At 41.6% G+C, this 17,541-nt stretch overlaps 1 protein-coding gene across 10 annotated transcripts in view; it reads right to left on the bottom strand.

The window, feature by feature from the left end:
* The window catches only part of ank2b (ankyrin 2b, neuronal), a 97,702-nt gene that overhangs the window by 54,323 nt on the left and 25,838 nt on the right, over positions 1 to 17,541 (bottom strand). For 9 of the 10 annotated variants that reach the window (XM_054753916.1, XM_054753917.1, XM_054753913.1 and 6 more), the window contains exons 4-8: positions 11,115 to 11,213; positions 10,934 to 11,032; positions 8,984 to 9,169; positions 7,800 to 7,823; positions 4,162 to 4,260 (exon numbers count right to left, since the gene is read on the bottom strand). In XM_054753916.1, coding sequence (XP_054609891.1) covers positions 4,162 to 4,260; positions 7,800 to 7,823; positions 8,984 to 9,169; positions 10,934 to 11,032; positions 11,115 to 11,213 — 507 coding nt within the window. The remainder of the gene's footprint in view (positions 1 to 4,161; positions 4,261 to 7,799; positions 7,824 to 8,983; positions 9,170 to 10,933; positions 11,033 to 11,114; positions 11,214 to 17,541) is intronic. The other variant, XM_054753914.1, reaches the window with a different exon arrangement.

The raw sequence follows: 17,541 nt of genomic DNA, 5'->3' as shown, positions 1-17,541 counted from the left end.
GGTCTGGGGCTGTTTTGCTGCTTCAGGACCTGGAAGACTTGCTGTCATAAATGGAACCATGAATTCTGCAGTCTACCAAAAATCTTGAAGGACAATGTCTGGCCATCTGCTCGTGACCTCAAGCTGAGACCAACTTGGGTTCTGCAGCAGGACAATGATCCAAAACACACCAGCAAGTCCACCTCTAAATGGCTGAAGAAAGAAAAAATGAAGACTTTGGAGTGTCCTAGTCAAAGTCCTGACCTGAATCCTATTGAGATGCTGTGGCATGACCTTAAAAAGGCGCTTCATGCTGGAAAACCCTCCAATGTGGCTGAATGACAACAATTCTGCAAAGATGAGTGGGCCAAAATTCCTCCCCAGCGCTGTAAGAGACTCATTGCAAGTTATCACAAACGCTTGATTGCAGTTGTTGCTGCTAAGGGGGGCCCAACCACTTAGTAGCTTTAGGGGGCAATCACTTTTTCACACAGGACCATGTAGGTTTGGGTGATTTTTCTCCCTTAACAATTAGAAGTTTAATTTCAAAACTGCATTTTGTGTTCAGTTATGTTGTCATTAACTAATATTTAAACTTGTTTGATGAGCTGAAACATTTTAGTGTGACAAACATGCAAAAAAGCGGGAGCTGACTGTGCATTGACCACTTGTGACTGTTGTGAGCCGAGGCAGTGCCTTTTCAATTTTACACCTCCAAATATCAGTCCCTACATTTTTCGCAAGTCGCGTTCAGGAAAGTAAGTCACCAAGAGAGTTTGGAAAGTAGGCAGATTTATTGAGAAAATGGCCAAGTTGTCAACACTGGCATGCACATAAGATAGGAAAGGCGAGGGAAGCCGTTCACAGATGGAGAATACATTAAAGAATCCTTCATGAAAATATCTATTCTCCCAATTAAAACATAAACAAGAAACGATTCAGAAAATGAAGGATAGGACCAATAGCATGGTTATTGATGACAATTCAACGCAGGCATAAACGCTATTGAGCAAAGAACACTCACTTGCAGAAATGTGAACTGGCTTTTTTATGTTAAAGTTGCCTACATTTTCTTTTCATTTTAAACAAATATGGGAACTATTCCCAAAGGCTTACAGAATTCAGTGTTTAAATTACTTCAGAGTAGGCGTACACATTCTCGCTGCATTTTGGTTTGGCTTAATTTTATTTGAACATGCATGAAGGTTACAATGGAATACATCTCATGAATCATCCTTTCACAATTCCACATGTCCAAAAGGAGTAGGAAGAAGCAAAGCATATTTAATCCTACCCCCCATCCATTCCACATCTTGTGAAGTACATATTATTCACTTCCTGCATTCCGTTAATAATAAATAAATAATACAAGTAAAAAACAGGCATGACAGAACAATCATTATAATAATCAAGACTCTTCTGCCTTGTATTTAGCCAACATCAACTACTTGTATTGTTTTTTAATTCGCTCATCTCTGTACATTCTTTGAGTTCCTTGCTCAGTCCGTTCCATAATTTAATTCCGCATACAGAAATGCTGTGGGTTTTCAGCGTTGGTCTCGCATATGCAAGTGTTTGAAGTTGAATTTTCCTCGAAGATCATATTTCTCCTCTCTTATAGAGAAATGCTGTATGACATTTTTGGGTAACAAGTTATTGTTAACTTTATGCATTATTTTAGCAGTTAGAAAATGTACAAAATAGGCAAATTTTAATATCTGTGATTTTAAAAGTAAAGGAGTGTCTAAGTTCTTTATACGATACTATATTAATTATCCTCACCCATCTTTTTTGCAGTACATTGAGTGAGTGAAGATTGCTTTTATAGTTATTACCCCATATCTCCACACAATACGTTAGATATGCTAATACCAAGGAGCAGGAAAGAGTGTGAAGTGATTTTTGATCAAGAACAAATTTTGCTTGATTCATTATAGAAGTATTTCTCGCCACCTTTTGTTGTATATATTTAATATGAGATTTCCAACTCATTTTTTCATCCATTATGATCCCCAGAAATGTATTTTCTTTCACTCTTTCAATATCCACTCCGTCTAGTTGTATTTGATCGTACGTATCCTTTCTGCTATTTCCAAATAGCATTATTTTAGTTGTACTTAAGTTCAAGGATAATCTGTTTTTATCAAACCATGTGTTTAAAATGACCATTTCATCCGTGACTTTTTTAATTAGTTTTTGTGAGCTTTACCCAGAACAAAAGGCAGTGGTATCACCCGCAAATAATGCCAACTTTAAGTCCTTTGTCACTTTACAAATGTCGTTGATCTACAAATTGAACAGTTTTGGTCCCAATATTGACCCCTGGGGTACTCCAGAAAAACTCGCAGATGTGTATTCTCCTAACTTTACAAATTGCTTCCTGTTTGCTAGGTAACTTTTATCCCCAATTCAAAACTAATCCTCTGATTCCGTACCTTTTTAATTTTGTTATTAAAATATTGTGATTAATTGTAATTGTGATTAATTATGGTTCATGGTTTTAATTCATCATGGACATGCATATTAGTCAAACAGTAGCACATCACATAGTACAATACACAATTTTGCATGTCCAAAAAGGAGTAGGAAGAAGCAAAGCTTACAGTATTTAATCCTACCCCTCATCAGTTTCACATCAGTTGCAATACATTTATTCATCTCTTGTTCTTCCAAGTATACTTTGTAGGTCTACATGACAATGTAGTGCAATCATAGCCAAGGTTTTCACTTACTAAAAGGAAGCTAGAGGCTTAATAATAACTGATAGAATGATTGAAAGAGTGTTTGATTGATAATGAATGAGTACAGACCATGTACTCACCACAATGAAGAGTTAATAGTCAGTATAGTAGTGGTTAGATGTTGTATTTTATATTAACAGTAGTTCAGGTCTCTTCTTCTTTGTATTTTGTGAACATCAACTGCTTGTACTTTTTCTTAAAATTGCTCATTGTTGTGCATTGTTTGAGTTCCTTACCCATTCCATTCCACAACTTGACTCCACATACAGAAATGCTGAAAGTTTTCAGTGTTGTCCGTGCATATACTTGTAGGTGTTTTAGGTTAAATTTTCCCCTAAGATCATATTTCTCCTCTCTTGTTGATAAGAATTGTTTTACATTTTTGGGTAGAAGGTTATTGTTTGCTTTATGCATAATTTTAGCCGTCTGAAAGTTTACTAGAGCGGCAAATTTTAGTTTGTGTGTTTTGTGTAAGCAGCATTATGGATTATCCTAAGTGACCTTTTTTGTAGCACAGTTAGTGCACTTTTGTAGTTATTACCCCATAACTCCGCACAATAAGTTAGATATGGTAATATCGGTGAACAGTAGAGCGTATGTGGTGCTTTTTGGTCAAGGACAAAATTAGCTATTATCGTAATTATCGTAGAGTGTAATGTTTTGCGACTCCAGACAATATAGTTTTTATTGGAAGAAAAGGCAAAATGGCTCTTTGGATGCTACAGGTTGCCGACCCCTGACCTAGAGGCTTTATATAACATTGGTGTTCCATGTGGAAAAACCTCTTGTCAGTCATACAGCCCCTTTGTCTCTGTGGGGAAAGGTGGGGCCCTAGCATACACACAGCAAAAGAGTGGAACTTCGTGAGGAGCAATGCAAGGTAACACAGTAGAAAGGTGAGCTCATCAACACAAACAAGCCAGTATGCCAAATTTATTCAAAAGTGGTAGCAACATTAAAGGCAACAAAACGAACTTGTCTACCTCAAACGTACCCTACCCACTGTTCTATATTTTCGCCATTTGTGGATAATGGCTCTCACTTTGGTTCGCTGGCGTCCCAAAGCTTTAGAGATGGCTTTATAAGCTTTTCCAGACTGATAGATCTCAATTAATCTCAGTTATGTTTTAATGGGGGGTCATCACTTTTTCACACAGGGCCATGTACTGTATGTTTGGATTTTATTGTCCCTTAATAATAAAAAATTAGATTTAAAAAATGCATTTTGTGTTCAGTTGCGTTGTCACTGACTAAATCTAAATTTGTTTGATGATGTGAAACACTTAAGTGGAACAAACAAATAAGAAATAAGGAAGGGGGCAAACACTTTTTCACACCACTGTATACACACACACACACACACACACACACACACACAGTATATACCACGAGTTCATGTTATTATATTAAAATAAAAGCCATACTAGAATTTTAATTTTACCCTCGCAAGGAAGTCCACAGCGGCCCCTCGGTTCAGCAGAAGCGTGGCCACATTGACGTTCCCGTAGTGGGCGGCGATATGTAGCGGTGTGAATCCACTCTGCAGCATGAAAGACAAAAAAGTATAATATAAAATACAGATTGCTTTTACTTCCTTTACTTACTTCTACTTGTGTTTTTGATCTAATTTGCTCACAGCATGCAGAGGTGAACTAAAAACCACTGAAATCAAAGTAAGGTAAGAAATACATAAAGTGCAACAGCAACGTGGTGACTTTCATGCAGGTTGTCAGGCTTCACATTAGAGATGGAAAAACACAATGCAGGGAAAAAACAGATTTGCCATTGTGATGGGCATGAACATGGGCAAGCAAGTCTTACAATAGCAAACAAATCACTTAATATGAATTAATAATACAATTACAATCCCTCCAGGAAATTGTGTGAATGCTGAGAAATACAAGCAAAACATGGCAGACAAAGAAATAAAGCTATTACATTATTCTCCAAACTTGTTGGCAATACAGCAAATAGATCTGTATTTCATTTAAAAATATGTATTCATATAAAATGATATATTCGTTTTTGATGTTGATTAAATGATTTTTTTTTTTCCATTTCTAATTAATTTCAATTGTATTATTTCTTGAAATTATTATTTTATTGATTATCTTAGTTTGATTTCAGGTTAATTATTATTGATTAAATGCATTGGCATTTACTTAAAATTGTTTATACTTTTTTATTAGTTTAAAAGATACCATAGGGTTTTGGAGTATTTTGCCAACATGGTGTTCTACGATGCCACAATGACCAAAAACCCGATCAAGGTTTTATGCTGCCAGTTCCAATACCAGTCATCCAGGTCTGAAATTGGACGATACCAATATCGATACCGATTGCACAGAGGAATTATCCATTTTTAAATGTATTTATGATGAGTGCTGTTGGCCCGGGGTGCCGTATGAAGGGGAAAAGTCAGAACAATTCCAAGGTTCCTTGACTGCCAGGTGGCCCAAAAATAGGTAATTACTGGAATTCCTGGCTGCACCGCTGCTACTGGCTATATGATATGAAAAAAGGAACCATAAAATCACCTTAATTTAGTCAAAATCATATTTGACTTACTTTTTGAACAGAACATATATTACTTGTGAAACTTCCAGAGGATGAGATGCCTTCTTTCAGGAGACTTTGGACGTGAGAGTACATTTATGGAGCGCTGGCAGGACTTCCAGTTAAGTGAGAGAGCCCTCGGCAAACCCGGTGTTTTCCACGGCTGAGAAAGGCTGGTCATCTCGTCCAATGAATTCAATTATTTTTCGGGTTGTTAGCTTAGCCTTCTGACTGTCACGCACATACGGAAGAGTGTTGTCCAAATGGCTGCGTTGGCTGCCGTTTGACTGATGATCACACCGTAAGCCTTGAAAACTCACCTTACTGTACTCCGTCAAGTATTTGGTCTTCAAATGCCGTATTAAAGCTTTTTAACGTACTACCCTTGCAAGACAGCAGTGTGTTAGCAGTTAAGTTCACACGACAGACACGATTGTTTTTGTTTTGGCACGCCTGCAGTGTGAAGACAGGTGGGAGCACGACGCTGCCCCAGACGTTAGTTAGGGCAAGACTACGCTGCACGAAGGGATCGCTGTGGACTGCAATAGTACTAGCCACAGGTGATCGGCTTTTGTGATCAGCGTTGAAAGGCATTTATCGGCATATGCCAATCACGTGAATTTTCACGGAAATCGGCCAATACTGATCGGTGGCCAATCGATCGGAGCATCCCTACAAAAAACGTGTCAAGGTTGAAGTAAATAACATAAAACCCTGCATCATTTTCATCAGGTCTTCAAATTTGGATGACATTTTGGAAGTACAAAGCTGTAGTAGCAGTAGTAGTTGTAGTGTCAATCAAGCTTGATTTTATGGGGATTACTTGTTTACATCAACATTAAAGGTCTTGGTGAAGGCTTTAAGGATATGCTTTTTATTTAGTCAAAATCCCTTCATATGATGGCTCAATCACCTGAAAAACTGACTTGAATGATTGTATTGTCTCAGCATATACACAATAAGAGTACAAGCAGTGTTATTCTTTTTTTTACTTTTTAATACAAACCAAAAGAAACATCATTAAGAATTCAGCATTAGTAACAATGACAGTTAGGTAGGTATGAAAAAAGTTAGCTTTGAAGTAGTTGTGAAGTTTCTGTCTTACCTTGCCATTCTGTAAGTATTGGTCCGATTTAACGTGAAAAAAGTGTTTACAAAATCTTTGCACAGTCAAAAAACAGAGTGGTGTGACTTTAAACGAATGTCCATGCTTGCCACGTTGTTTTTAAGCCCATGCAATTTGATTAAGTATTCATATGTAACCAGTGACGTGCGGTCAGGGGAGGCAGGTGAGGCAGAGTGATGAAAACTTTAAAAACAAATAATAATAACATAAAATACATACCGGTACTAATATTTGTACGCTGAACTGTATTATACATGTATTTTCTGTATGAGTCCAATCATTTTTAACATTTTCTAAAAACGCAAAAACCTAAGACGAGGCTGCCGAAAGCGTCTCTCCTCGGCTTAGTACGCAAGCCCTGCTCTACCGCCTGAGACTGGGTTGCATCATGGCACCTGCCAGTTTGTTTGCCAGCATGTCGTCAAGAATATAATGTTGTAGAAACATTTATTATACCACATGACTTTCAACAGCCTGTGTAATGTCTTGAATGTAACTGTGACATTCTTATGTTTGTAATCCCACAAACAACTACAGACAAATGTCACACAGGAGGCACTTGCAGTACTTGCTTCATCCTGAGGGGGTGTGGGCGTGCGTGAACTGGAAGGTGCTTGTCACTGCCGTCCTTCCACAGAGAGGAAAAGCCATATTTTTAGTTTTTTGTCCAGCACCAGCTTGAGAGTGGCATGTCAAATGCAAGATATTTTTATGCTCTGCTGAATGAATGAATGAATAAATTAATACAGGTTGTTAATTAACCTGAAAAAAACTCCAAAAGAGTCAGTGCCTCACCAGCCAGGAACCTCACCGCACGCCACTGTATGTAACAGTAACAGCAGTGGCGGAGCCAGAAATTTTTCATTGGGGTGGCCAAGGTGAGACCATTATTCACATAGGAGTGGCAATAAGTTGATACCTGAAATGTCTAGATGGCCAGTGGGGTGGCCGGAGAGTGACCAGTGGTGGCCACTGGCACCATTGGCCACCACGTAGCTCCGCCACTGAGTAACAGTAACAGACAGTATTTTCAACAGCATGCACAGTTGATCAGGAAACTGTGGTATCGAAGACTGAGGGCTTCCACACACCTACATGTAATATAAGTACCATTGTGATAAATCTACTACAAATAAATAAAGCATGCAACGTATGTTCAAAATTAATTTAAAGGTGATATTTAGTAAGGCTAGGTGTTTTTCTTGTCAACAATCAACTGTGACAATTGAAAAAATAAAGACTATGAGAACATAAGTCATACAGTACAGAGCCTTGGCCATTCCTATCAGCCATGCAATGGGGGCCTAGATGTGATGATTTATATGTAATACAGAGCTATGAAATGCAGTGGCAAAAATATTTAACAAAGGCTTTACAATAAGAGAGTCGTCATATACCTCTGTAGTTCTATTGACCATCATCTGAAGCAGGAGAAACCATGGAGGAAAATATCAGGACATATAAACTTGATTTAGAAAAAAAAAATCCAGCCCCCCGAAGCCACTCATTTCACTTTGGTATGCATGTGTATTAGTGATGATATACTCAGTTCCTTTTACTGACTCGAGTTCTTATAAAAGTCTCATAAAGGCTGGGTTATACTTTCCGCTCGAACGAGCCGTGGGGAAAAGAGCCACGTGGGTTTCACCCCCCACACCCCCCTCTCAATCCACGCCTGGTGTACCCTGGCAGGCGAATGTGCTTACAAAGGGCATGCAACAACACGGCAAAAGAGAATAAAAAACAAACAACTTGACTTAAAACACAGCTTGTTTCAGTGGTTCTTTATGCTTAAACTGCTGTGCGTCAGGGTTTGCTTCCTCATATAACTGCCGGTATTTCTGTACTTCAGGTGCGAGGATCTCCTGCTCGTCTGCCATTTTTTTCCACATATCTCCGTCCGAATAGTTAGAAAAATTTGGAAATTTTCCGCATGAAAAGGGCCGCTCGAGGGGGCGTGCGTGCGAAAATGACGTCATTTGTCCGCACGGAGCCGCACGGACCTCGCATATGCGGAAAGCATAAAGCAAGCTTAAGTCATTCACTTGAAGTAAATCGGGTACTCGATTCAATCGAGTCACTCTTCACCAAGCACATGCACAGAATCTCATACATGCACAAGTTCCACCCACTGCCCTGATTGAAACCACTGACGTATTCCGAAAGCCTCTCGAATTTAATCAAATGCTGCACACTTGGAGCTAAAATTATTGACTCAATAACACTGTGGAAAAAAAATCACAGATAAATCTACTTGGTCTTGGATAGACTGTAGTCTTTATTCTGCAGTTGAATGTGTTTTTAGCAAACCAATCCTCAGTCACACTCTCTGCCTGTCGGCTCCTCATGCAAAATAATACAGTTTTGGATAAGATAACTATGTACAAATGTTTCGCAAAATAAAACTCTTCTTCAAATTCAAATTATTTAAAAACAATAACAAACAATAAACAATAGTGCATATGCTAAATTACGAAAAACAAACTTTTCATCATTGCGTGTCGGCGGAGCATGGTGCCAAAGTGAGGGGTATCATCATAAAACACAAAACTGTCACAAAGGTGTAAAAGGAACGTCTTACCTTCGACTGGACATCAGCGTTATGGTCATTCTGGAGGAGGAGGGCTGCCGATTTGGTGTCATCTTTGCGGGCGGCAATGTGCAAGGCGGGCAAACGAACCTTCCCTTTTGTATCGTTCTCCAATAAGATGGAAACCACCTGGTTGTGACCCTGCTGAAGGGCGATGGCCAGAGGGGTGAAGCCATCCTGTGTGACAGAGGACAAAGAGGCTTAAAAACTTTGGGACAAGTTTAAACGCAAGCTTACTTATACATCATGGTGCTCAGCTAATGTTTAAGCGGTGGACATTTTAGCCATTGAATTCCCTCTCAATGGCCACCTTCTCCAGGTCCAGGGGATAACAAGATGTTTCCTGGCCAACCGTGGCACATGGTCCCTGCAGAGTGGTCTTGGTGCACACCGAGGCCACCACTGTCGTGGTCTGGGTCACGGAAGCAATAGGTGGCCCTCTGCTTCCACCAGTTCCTCCAGGGAGGCACTGAGGCTAGGACTTGTGTGTCTCCAGGGTGTCCAAGGTCTGCAATAAGGTCTCCTTCCAGGAGAAATGGCTAACCGCTAACAGGTCAACATTAAGAGATGCCCAGACTTCTGTCTCTGGTCACCTTCTCCACTTCCACCAGAGAGGACACTGTGACATTTCCTGGCCAGCTGTGCATACAATCCCTGCAGTGTGTCCTGAGTCTTCAATGGAGCTCTCCAATGTCCTCCACTTGTCTTGGTCTGAGTCACAGAGCAGGAAAAACGTCTATGTCTTTCTGGTAACAGACCTACTTCCACTAGTTCCTCCAGCAGGACACTGAGGCTCGGAATACTGAGTCACTCCAGGATGTCCAAGCTCCGCCATGAGGTTTCCTTCCAGGAGACATGGAAAACCACTAAATAAAATGGTTTTACATTCGCGCCGAACACAGAGAAAGGCCTCATGTGAACAGCCACAGCCGGTAGTACTTTGCAGAAGAAAGATGACAGCATGAAGTTGTTCATTGTTGTGTGTGCTTTAGATGAACAAATACAGTAAGTAAGTTTGATGATGACGTTGTGCTCTTAAAAGTGTTTAATCTTGAAGATTTGTCAAGATCATATATATTGTGTGCTGAATGAGAGCAGGTCTTCTTATGTGGCGTTGTGACTAATTTGTGTGTTTTCTGAGTTGTATGAGCCTGAAAGGATGCACTGAATATGTTAGAAAGCCCCCAATTTTGCACATGTAAGTAATTTTATGCTTTCACAAATAATGTGTCTTCTTCGGGCGTTGTTCGGCGGTTCTTGAACACACCATGTGTGATGCAGATTGAGACTTATGTGTAGGAGTTTCTCAGATGCTGCACAGACTGACTACTTTCTCGTCTTCCTTTCACCTCGTCCTTGTTCAAAAAAGTTAATGTTGTGCATAAGTGCACAGAGGTTACATGACTCCCAGCCAGATGTCCGAAGGGGTATGCGACTGTGAAAAGTGTGGGAACCACTGCTGTAGGGCGACACGAAGGTTTAGACTTATGAATCTCTCCAGGGCGTGCAACGTTTCAGTTCCAGTTTGAAGTAGATGCCGAGCCACCTCCACATCAACGACCAAGTTCCTTACACCGTCCCGCAAGGGTGCACCCAGATATCCTGTGTAAGAAGCTCATTTTGGCTGCAATCCTGTCCTTTTGGTTTCTATCTTGAAAACTTGTGACCATAGATGGATTGTCCACTTGTGAATTTTAAGATTCATACTTTCCTCAAACTGAACAAGGCCCCCACTCGTCTCCGCCTAAGACAGGACTCCAAATCCCAAGGACACAACCCTGAGGACACTGGCCTGCGATTAGGCCATCAGGAGACACGCTCTTAAACATTGGGGGCTGCGTGTAGAAATGATGTCTGCACTGCTTTTAGAACATCCAAGAATTTCCTTAAGACTCACAACAAGCTACCGCACCAAACCCAAAATAATAAAGGACTCCTCACCTCTGTCGCGGTGCTCTGGTTGCCCCCGTTTTCCAGAAGGTATCGCACAACATCCAGGTGATTCTCCTGGGCGGCCATGTAAAGTGGAGTGAATCCATTCTGCACACACAAACAAACAATATACGTTAGCGAAAAACCCTAGATCTGAAGAACTGAAGAACCGGGTCCAAGTTGACTCCACCTGAGATTGTGTGTTGATGTCGGCGCCTTGCTTGATCAGAATCTTCACCACCTCAGCCTGACCCGCTAGCGAGGAGATGTGTAGTGCTGTATTTCCTTTCTATAGACATGTAAAAACAGCAAAGGACATGCAGTATTGCTTAGATTAAAATGCAAATAGAATCCCACAGCAAAAACATACTTTCTTCAATTTTTGGGTAGAAGTCAGCCATTTTGGCTTGAATTCAAGTCATTTTCACCATTTCTCTCTTTCTCTCCCTGAAGCCTTACTGAGTCTTACTGAGCAATACAAAATTTGGTGGGCATATTCATCACAAGTAGCCGCACAAAAAGGTCTCAAGGACCCATGCCAAGTCTTTTATTTTGATTTGAAGTTGACATTTTAGGCTCATTTTGGTAATTCCTTTCCAAAAATTGTTCTGCTGGAACGTTAAAAAAAATTCTGCACTCTGAGCCAGTTTCACTTAGCAACACGACATTTTGTAGGTCTGGCTATCTTGAGTAGATGCACAAAAGAGTCTCAATAGCTCCATGCTCAAGTGCACAGGAAGTCTGTCATTTTGGCCATTTCTAAGAATTGGCTTGGCTAGAATTCAGCCATTTTGGCTTGAAGGGGATATTTTTTAAGTCATTTTGGCAATCTCTCACTGACAATTGTGCTTCTGGAACTTTAGAAACATCCAGTCCCGGAAGATGAATTTTTACTTACCAAAACAAAATTTCGTCAGTAAATAGTTTACTTGTGGAAAAGACTCAAAGCTCTCAAGAACCCTATCATGAGAACCCATGCTTGAAAATGCACTGGAGGTCTGCCATTTTGGTTTGAAATTGACGTTTTACTTACAGTGTGGGCGATTTCTTTCTAAAAATTGCACACGTTTAAAAATGTATCCACCAAAGACTGTTTCATTTAGAAACATGAAATTTGGTAGGTGTGTCTATCACAAGCAGACGCAGAAAAAAGTCTCAAAAACCAATGCTAAATAATGCACAGGAAGTCAGCCATTTTGATTTAATGTGGTAGTAATAAGGTCATTTGGGCCATTTCTGTCCCTCTGAATGTACAGACGTGGATAAAATTGTTGGTACCTTTCTTTAAAGAGAGAAAACTCCACAACGGTCAATTACATTGTTTGAAAAATGATAATTTAAAAAAGACTGGAATTTGGCAAAATGCATTCTCTTCTCTCTGCTTAAGCGTGCAGCTGAGCCTCCCGTATCTGTGAACTTCACTGGGAACACACATGTAACGTGGTTCAATCAAACCGAAAGCACAAGACAGACCAGAGGTGGAGATGGATGAACATGAAGACGAAAAAGGCATCCCTGCTCAAAAAAAAACAACCTGATATTTGTATATACAGTGGTGAAAAAGTGTTTGCCCCCTTCCTGAGTTCTTATTTTTTTTGCACGTTTGTCACACTTGAATGTTTCAGATCATCAAACTAATTTAAATATTAGTCTATGACAACACAACTGAACACAAAATGCAGTTTTTAAATTAAACTTTTTATTATTAAGGGAAAAAAAACAACCGACATGGCCCTGTGTGAAAAAGTGATTTCCACCCCTGTTAAAACATAACTTAACTGAGATTAATTGAGATCTGTCAGTCAGGAAAAGGTTATACAGCCATTTCTCCAAAGCTTTGGGACTCCAGCAAACCACAGTGAGAGCCAATATACACAAATGGCGAAAACATGTAGCGGTGGTGAACCTTCCCAGGAGTGTCGGCCAACCAAAATTACCCCAAGAGCGTAGCAACGACTCATCCAAGAGGTCACAAAGGACCACAAGAACATCCAAAGACCCGCAGGCCTCACTTACCTCAGTTAAGGTCAGTGTTCATGACTCCACCATAAGAAAGACACTGGGCAAAAATGGCCTGCATGGCAGAGTTCCAAGACAAAAAACACTGCTGAACAAAAAGAACATTAAGGCTAATCTCAATTTTGCCAGAAAACATCTTGATGATCCCCAAGACCTTTGGGAAAACACTCTGTGGTCTGACGAGACAAAAGTTTAACTTTTTGGAAGGTGTGTGTCCCTCAGAAAAAGAACATCATACCAACAGTAAAATATGGTGGTGGTAATCTGATGATCTGCGGCTGCTTTGTTGCTTCAGGATCTGAAAGACTTGCTGTGATATATAAAACCATGAGTTCTGCTGTGTAGCTGTGAAGGAGAATGTCCGGCCATCAGTTTGTGACCTCAAGCTGAAACCAACTTGGGTTCTGCAGCAGGACAATGATCCAAACACACCAGCAAGCCCACCTCTGAATGGCAGAAGAAAAACAAAATCAAGACTTTGGAGTGGCCTAGTCAAAGTCCTGACCTGAATCCTTAAAAAGGTACTTCATGCTGGAAAACTCTCCAATGTAGCCGAATTACAACAATTCTGCAAAGATGAGTGGGCCAAAATTCCTCCACAGCGCTTTAAGAGACTCATTGCAAGATATCACAAATTTTTTTTTCCTCCCTTAATAAATTTTTTTTCAAAACATCACTTCCTGTTGTGCGGAAACAACGCTCACGGAACAGCTCCGTTTGTTAATACCAGAGTTTTAAACTTTTTGTGACTATTCTTGACCATAACTTGCGATTACAACTCCGCAAGTGAGTGCTGAGATTTCTGCCTTAATTCGGACCAGCGAGTGGAGTAAACTCACCAAAACAAACGTATAATTAGAGCCGACAGCCGTTTTAGGCAAGCTATCAAGCTACCTGCGGACTCTTAAAACATCTTGGAGTCTTCTTGAGGAGATATCTCCAGCTAGCAAGGACTGGTGAGAGACACAAACTCGCTGTTACAACGAATATTAAACACCGTAGGCAAAGTAAAACAATCTAACAGCTAATTGACAACACTCGAGACACTGTTGCTAAGCAACCGCAATAATGCCAAAGATAAAAGAGATAAGAAGCGGATCTAGTGGTGGCTCGAGCAGTTCAGGTCGAAGCACTCCGGATTTGGTTAAAAGTATGGAAGGAGGTGGACGTAGACATCTAAACTATTGACACCTGCATCCCACTGTATGGCAGGAACAGCACTACACCCGTCATCATTGTCAACTTCACTAACAGGAAATTCAAGACTGTACTGCTGAAACAAGGAAAGAAGCTAAAAGGAACATCTACATGCATGACCACCTGACAAAGCGCAATGCTGAAATCGCTAAGAAAGCACGTGATCTCAGGAAGCAAGGAAAGATCCAAGGAACGTGGAGTGCAAATTGCAAAATCTTCATCAAATTAAATGGAGGACCAGAGGCCAGAGTTGTCAAAGACATCAAGGATCTAGATAAATACTGAGCTTTAATATGCCACAAGAACATCTACAATTGGACACTTGTTGTTTCACAGATCACAAACAATTGGATATGGAAAAAGACTAGATCCGGACTCAATTTTGTTTTTTCACATTACAAATGACTGTTGTTATTATACGGATGAGCAATACAACAATAATTTTAATATCGGCAATAAGTTGTCCATCATCCACATAAACAGCAGAAGCATGTATGCAAACTTTACTAACATCAAACAATATTTGAACCAATTCAAGGATCCTTTTGAAGTAATTGCAATCTCAGAAACTTGGATTAATGCCAACAAAGGAATGGACTTTGAGCTGGAAGTATATGAAATGATGTGTATAAACCGGAACAATTCAAACAGAGGAGGTGTGGCTGTATACATGGACAAACATCTGAACTACAAAATGGTGAAGAATATGTCAATTGTTATTGATAACATTTTAGAATGTATAACAATTGAAATCTGTAAAGAAAAAAGCAAAAATGTGCTAATAAGATGTGTGTATAGAACTCCAAAGTCAAGGACTGGAATGCTTGAGGATTGGATTAAGATAACGTTTACAGACATAGGTCAAAAAACTATTTTTATATGTGGAGACTTCAATATTGATCTTTTGAATCCACATAAGTACAAGGAAATAGATGACTTCACAGACGCAATGTATAGTTTGAGTTTATATGCTAAAATAATTCCACCAAGTAGAATAACAGACTACTGTGCCACCCTTATCGATAATATATTCACCAATGACTTTGATAACAATACTATCAGTGGCCTGTTAATTAGTAACATCAGTGATCATCTTCTAGTGTTCATAATTTACAATGAACATTATAATAAAAAGACTGTGCACCGAGGATCATGTCAGCACTTTTAGGAAAGATCTAGAAGAACAAAGTTGGGAGAGGGTCTACAGTGCAAAAGATGTGGATGAAGCATATGACAACTGTCTAGGCACTGATATGGAGCTCTACGATAAGAACTGTCCCTGGCAAGAAAAGTCCAAGAAGCAAAAGAAAAACAATCAGCCATGGATGACAAAAGGACTAAAAAACGCCTGTAAGAAGAAAAATACATTATACAGGACATTCATCATTCAACAAACTACAGAAGCAGAACAAAAGACTTATAAAAATAAGATGACTCCTATCTTGAGAGTGTGCAAGATAGATAGATAAGAATAAAAAATAACATGAGAGCAACTTGGGGTATCTTAAATAGCATCATAAGAAACAGCACTAAAAAAGCAGACTACCCTCACTATTTCATGGTTGGAAACACTAACTTATCAAGCATGGATGGCTTGTGGGACTCCTGAAGAAGCTGACAGGTACCGTCAGGCCAAGCGGCACGCGGCTTCGGCGAGGCAAAAACCCTGGTTTGGGAGGAGTTCGGTGAGGCTATGGAACACGACTTTCAGTTGGCCTCGAAGAGGTTCTGGCAAACCTGCCCAGTCCACACTGTTTACAGTGGGGACGGGGGCCTGCTGACCTCGACTGAGGATATAGTTGGGCGGTGGAAGGAATACTTTGAGGCCCTTCTCAATCCCACTGACATACCTTCCATAGAGGAAGCAGAGGCTGAGGACACAAACGTGGAGAGTTCCATCACCGTGGCTGAGGTATCTGAGGTAGTCAAAACGCTCCCCAGTGGCAAAGCTCCAGGGGTGGACGAGTTTCGCCCTGAATTCCTCAAGGCTCTGGATGTTGAGGGACTGTCTTGGCTGACACGTCTCTTCAACATTGCGTGGAAGTTGGGAACAGTACCTCTGGATTGGCAGACTGGGGTAGTGGTCCCCCTTTTCAAGAAGGGTGACCGGAGGATGTGTTCCAACTACAGGGGGATCACACTCCTCAGCCTCCCTGGGAAAGTCTATTCCAGGGTGCTGGAGAGAAGGGGACAGTCGAACCTCGGCTACAGGAGGTGCAATGTGGTTTTCGTCCTGGTCGCGGAACACTGGACCAGCTCTACACCCTTGCAAGGGTACTGGAGGGTACTTGGGAGTTTGCCCAACCGGTCTACATGTGCTTTGTGGACCTGGAAAAGGCATTCGACCGTGTCCCTCGCGGTGTCCTGTGGGGGGTGCTCCAGGAGTATGGGATTGTTGGCGCGCTACTACGTGCCATTCGGTCCTTGTATAATCGGAGCAGGAGCCTGGTTCGCATTGCCAGCAGTAAGTCAAGCCTGTTTCCGGTGAACGTTGGCCTCTGCCAAGGCTGCCCTTTGTCACCGATTCTGTTCATAATTTTCATGGACAGAATTTCTAGGCGCAGCCAAGGGGTCGAGGGAGTCCAGTTCGGGGGCCCTAGGATCTCGTCTCTGCTATTTGCGGACGACGTGGTCCTGATGGCCTCATCGGGCTGTGACCTGCAGCGTTTACTGGGGCGGTTTGCATCTGAGTGTGAAGCTTCTGGGATGAGACTCAGCACCTCCAAATCTGAGGCCATGGTTCTCAGTCGGAAAAGGGTGGATTGCTCCCTCCAAGTTGGGAATGAGGTCTTGCACCAGGTGGAGGAGTTCAAGTATCTCGGGGTCTTGTTCTCGATTGAGGGAAGGTTGGCGCGTGAGGTCGATTGGAGGATGGGCGCAGCGTCTGCAGTAATGCGGTCGCTGTACCGGACCGTCGTGGTGAAGAGAGAGCTGAGCCGGAAGGCAAAGCTCTCAATTTACCGTTCTATCTATGTTTCCACCCTCACCTATGGTCATGAGCTTTGGGTCATGACCGAAAGAACGAGATCGAGGATACAAGCGGCTGAAATGAGTTTTCTTTGTAGGGTGGCGGGACTCACCCTAAGAGACAGGGTGAGGAGCTCGGTCATCCGGGAGGAGCTCAGAGTAGAGCCGCTGCTCCTTCACATCGAGAGGAGCCAGCTGAGGTGGCTCGGGCATCTCGTCCGGATGCCTCCCGGACGCCTCCCTGGTGAGGTGTTTCGGGCATGCCCAGCCGGGAGAAGGCCCCGGGGAAGACCTAGGACACGCTGGAGGGATTATGTCTCACAGCTGGCCTGGGAATGCCTTGGTGTCCTCCCGGTGGAGCTGGAGGAGGTAGTCGGGGACCGGGAAGTCTGGGCTTCCTTACTAAGACTGCTGGCCCCGTGACCCGGACCCAG

This window comes from Dunckerocampus dactyliophorus, chromosome 15 (assembly GCF_027744805.1).
Source record: "Dunckerocampus dactyliophorus isolate RoL2022-P2 chromosome 15, RoL_Ddac_1.1, whole genome shotgun sequence".
NCBI lineage: Eukaryota > Metazoa > Chordata > Actinopteri > Syngnathiformes > Syngnathidae > Dunckerocampus > Dunckerocampus dactyliophorus.
Note: the sequence above shows the minus strand (reverse complement) of the source record. Positions and strands in the feature narration are given on the sequence as shown.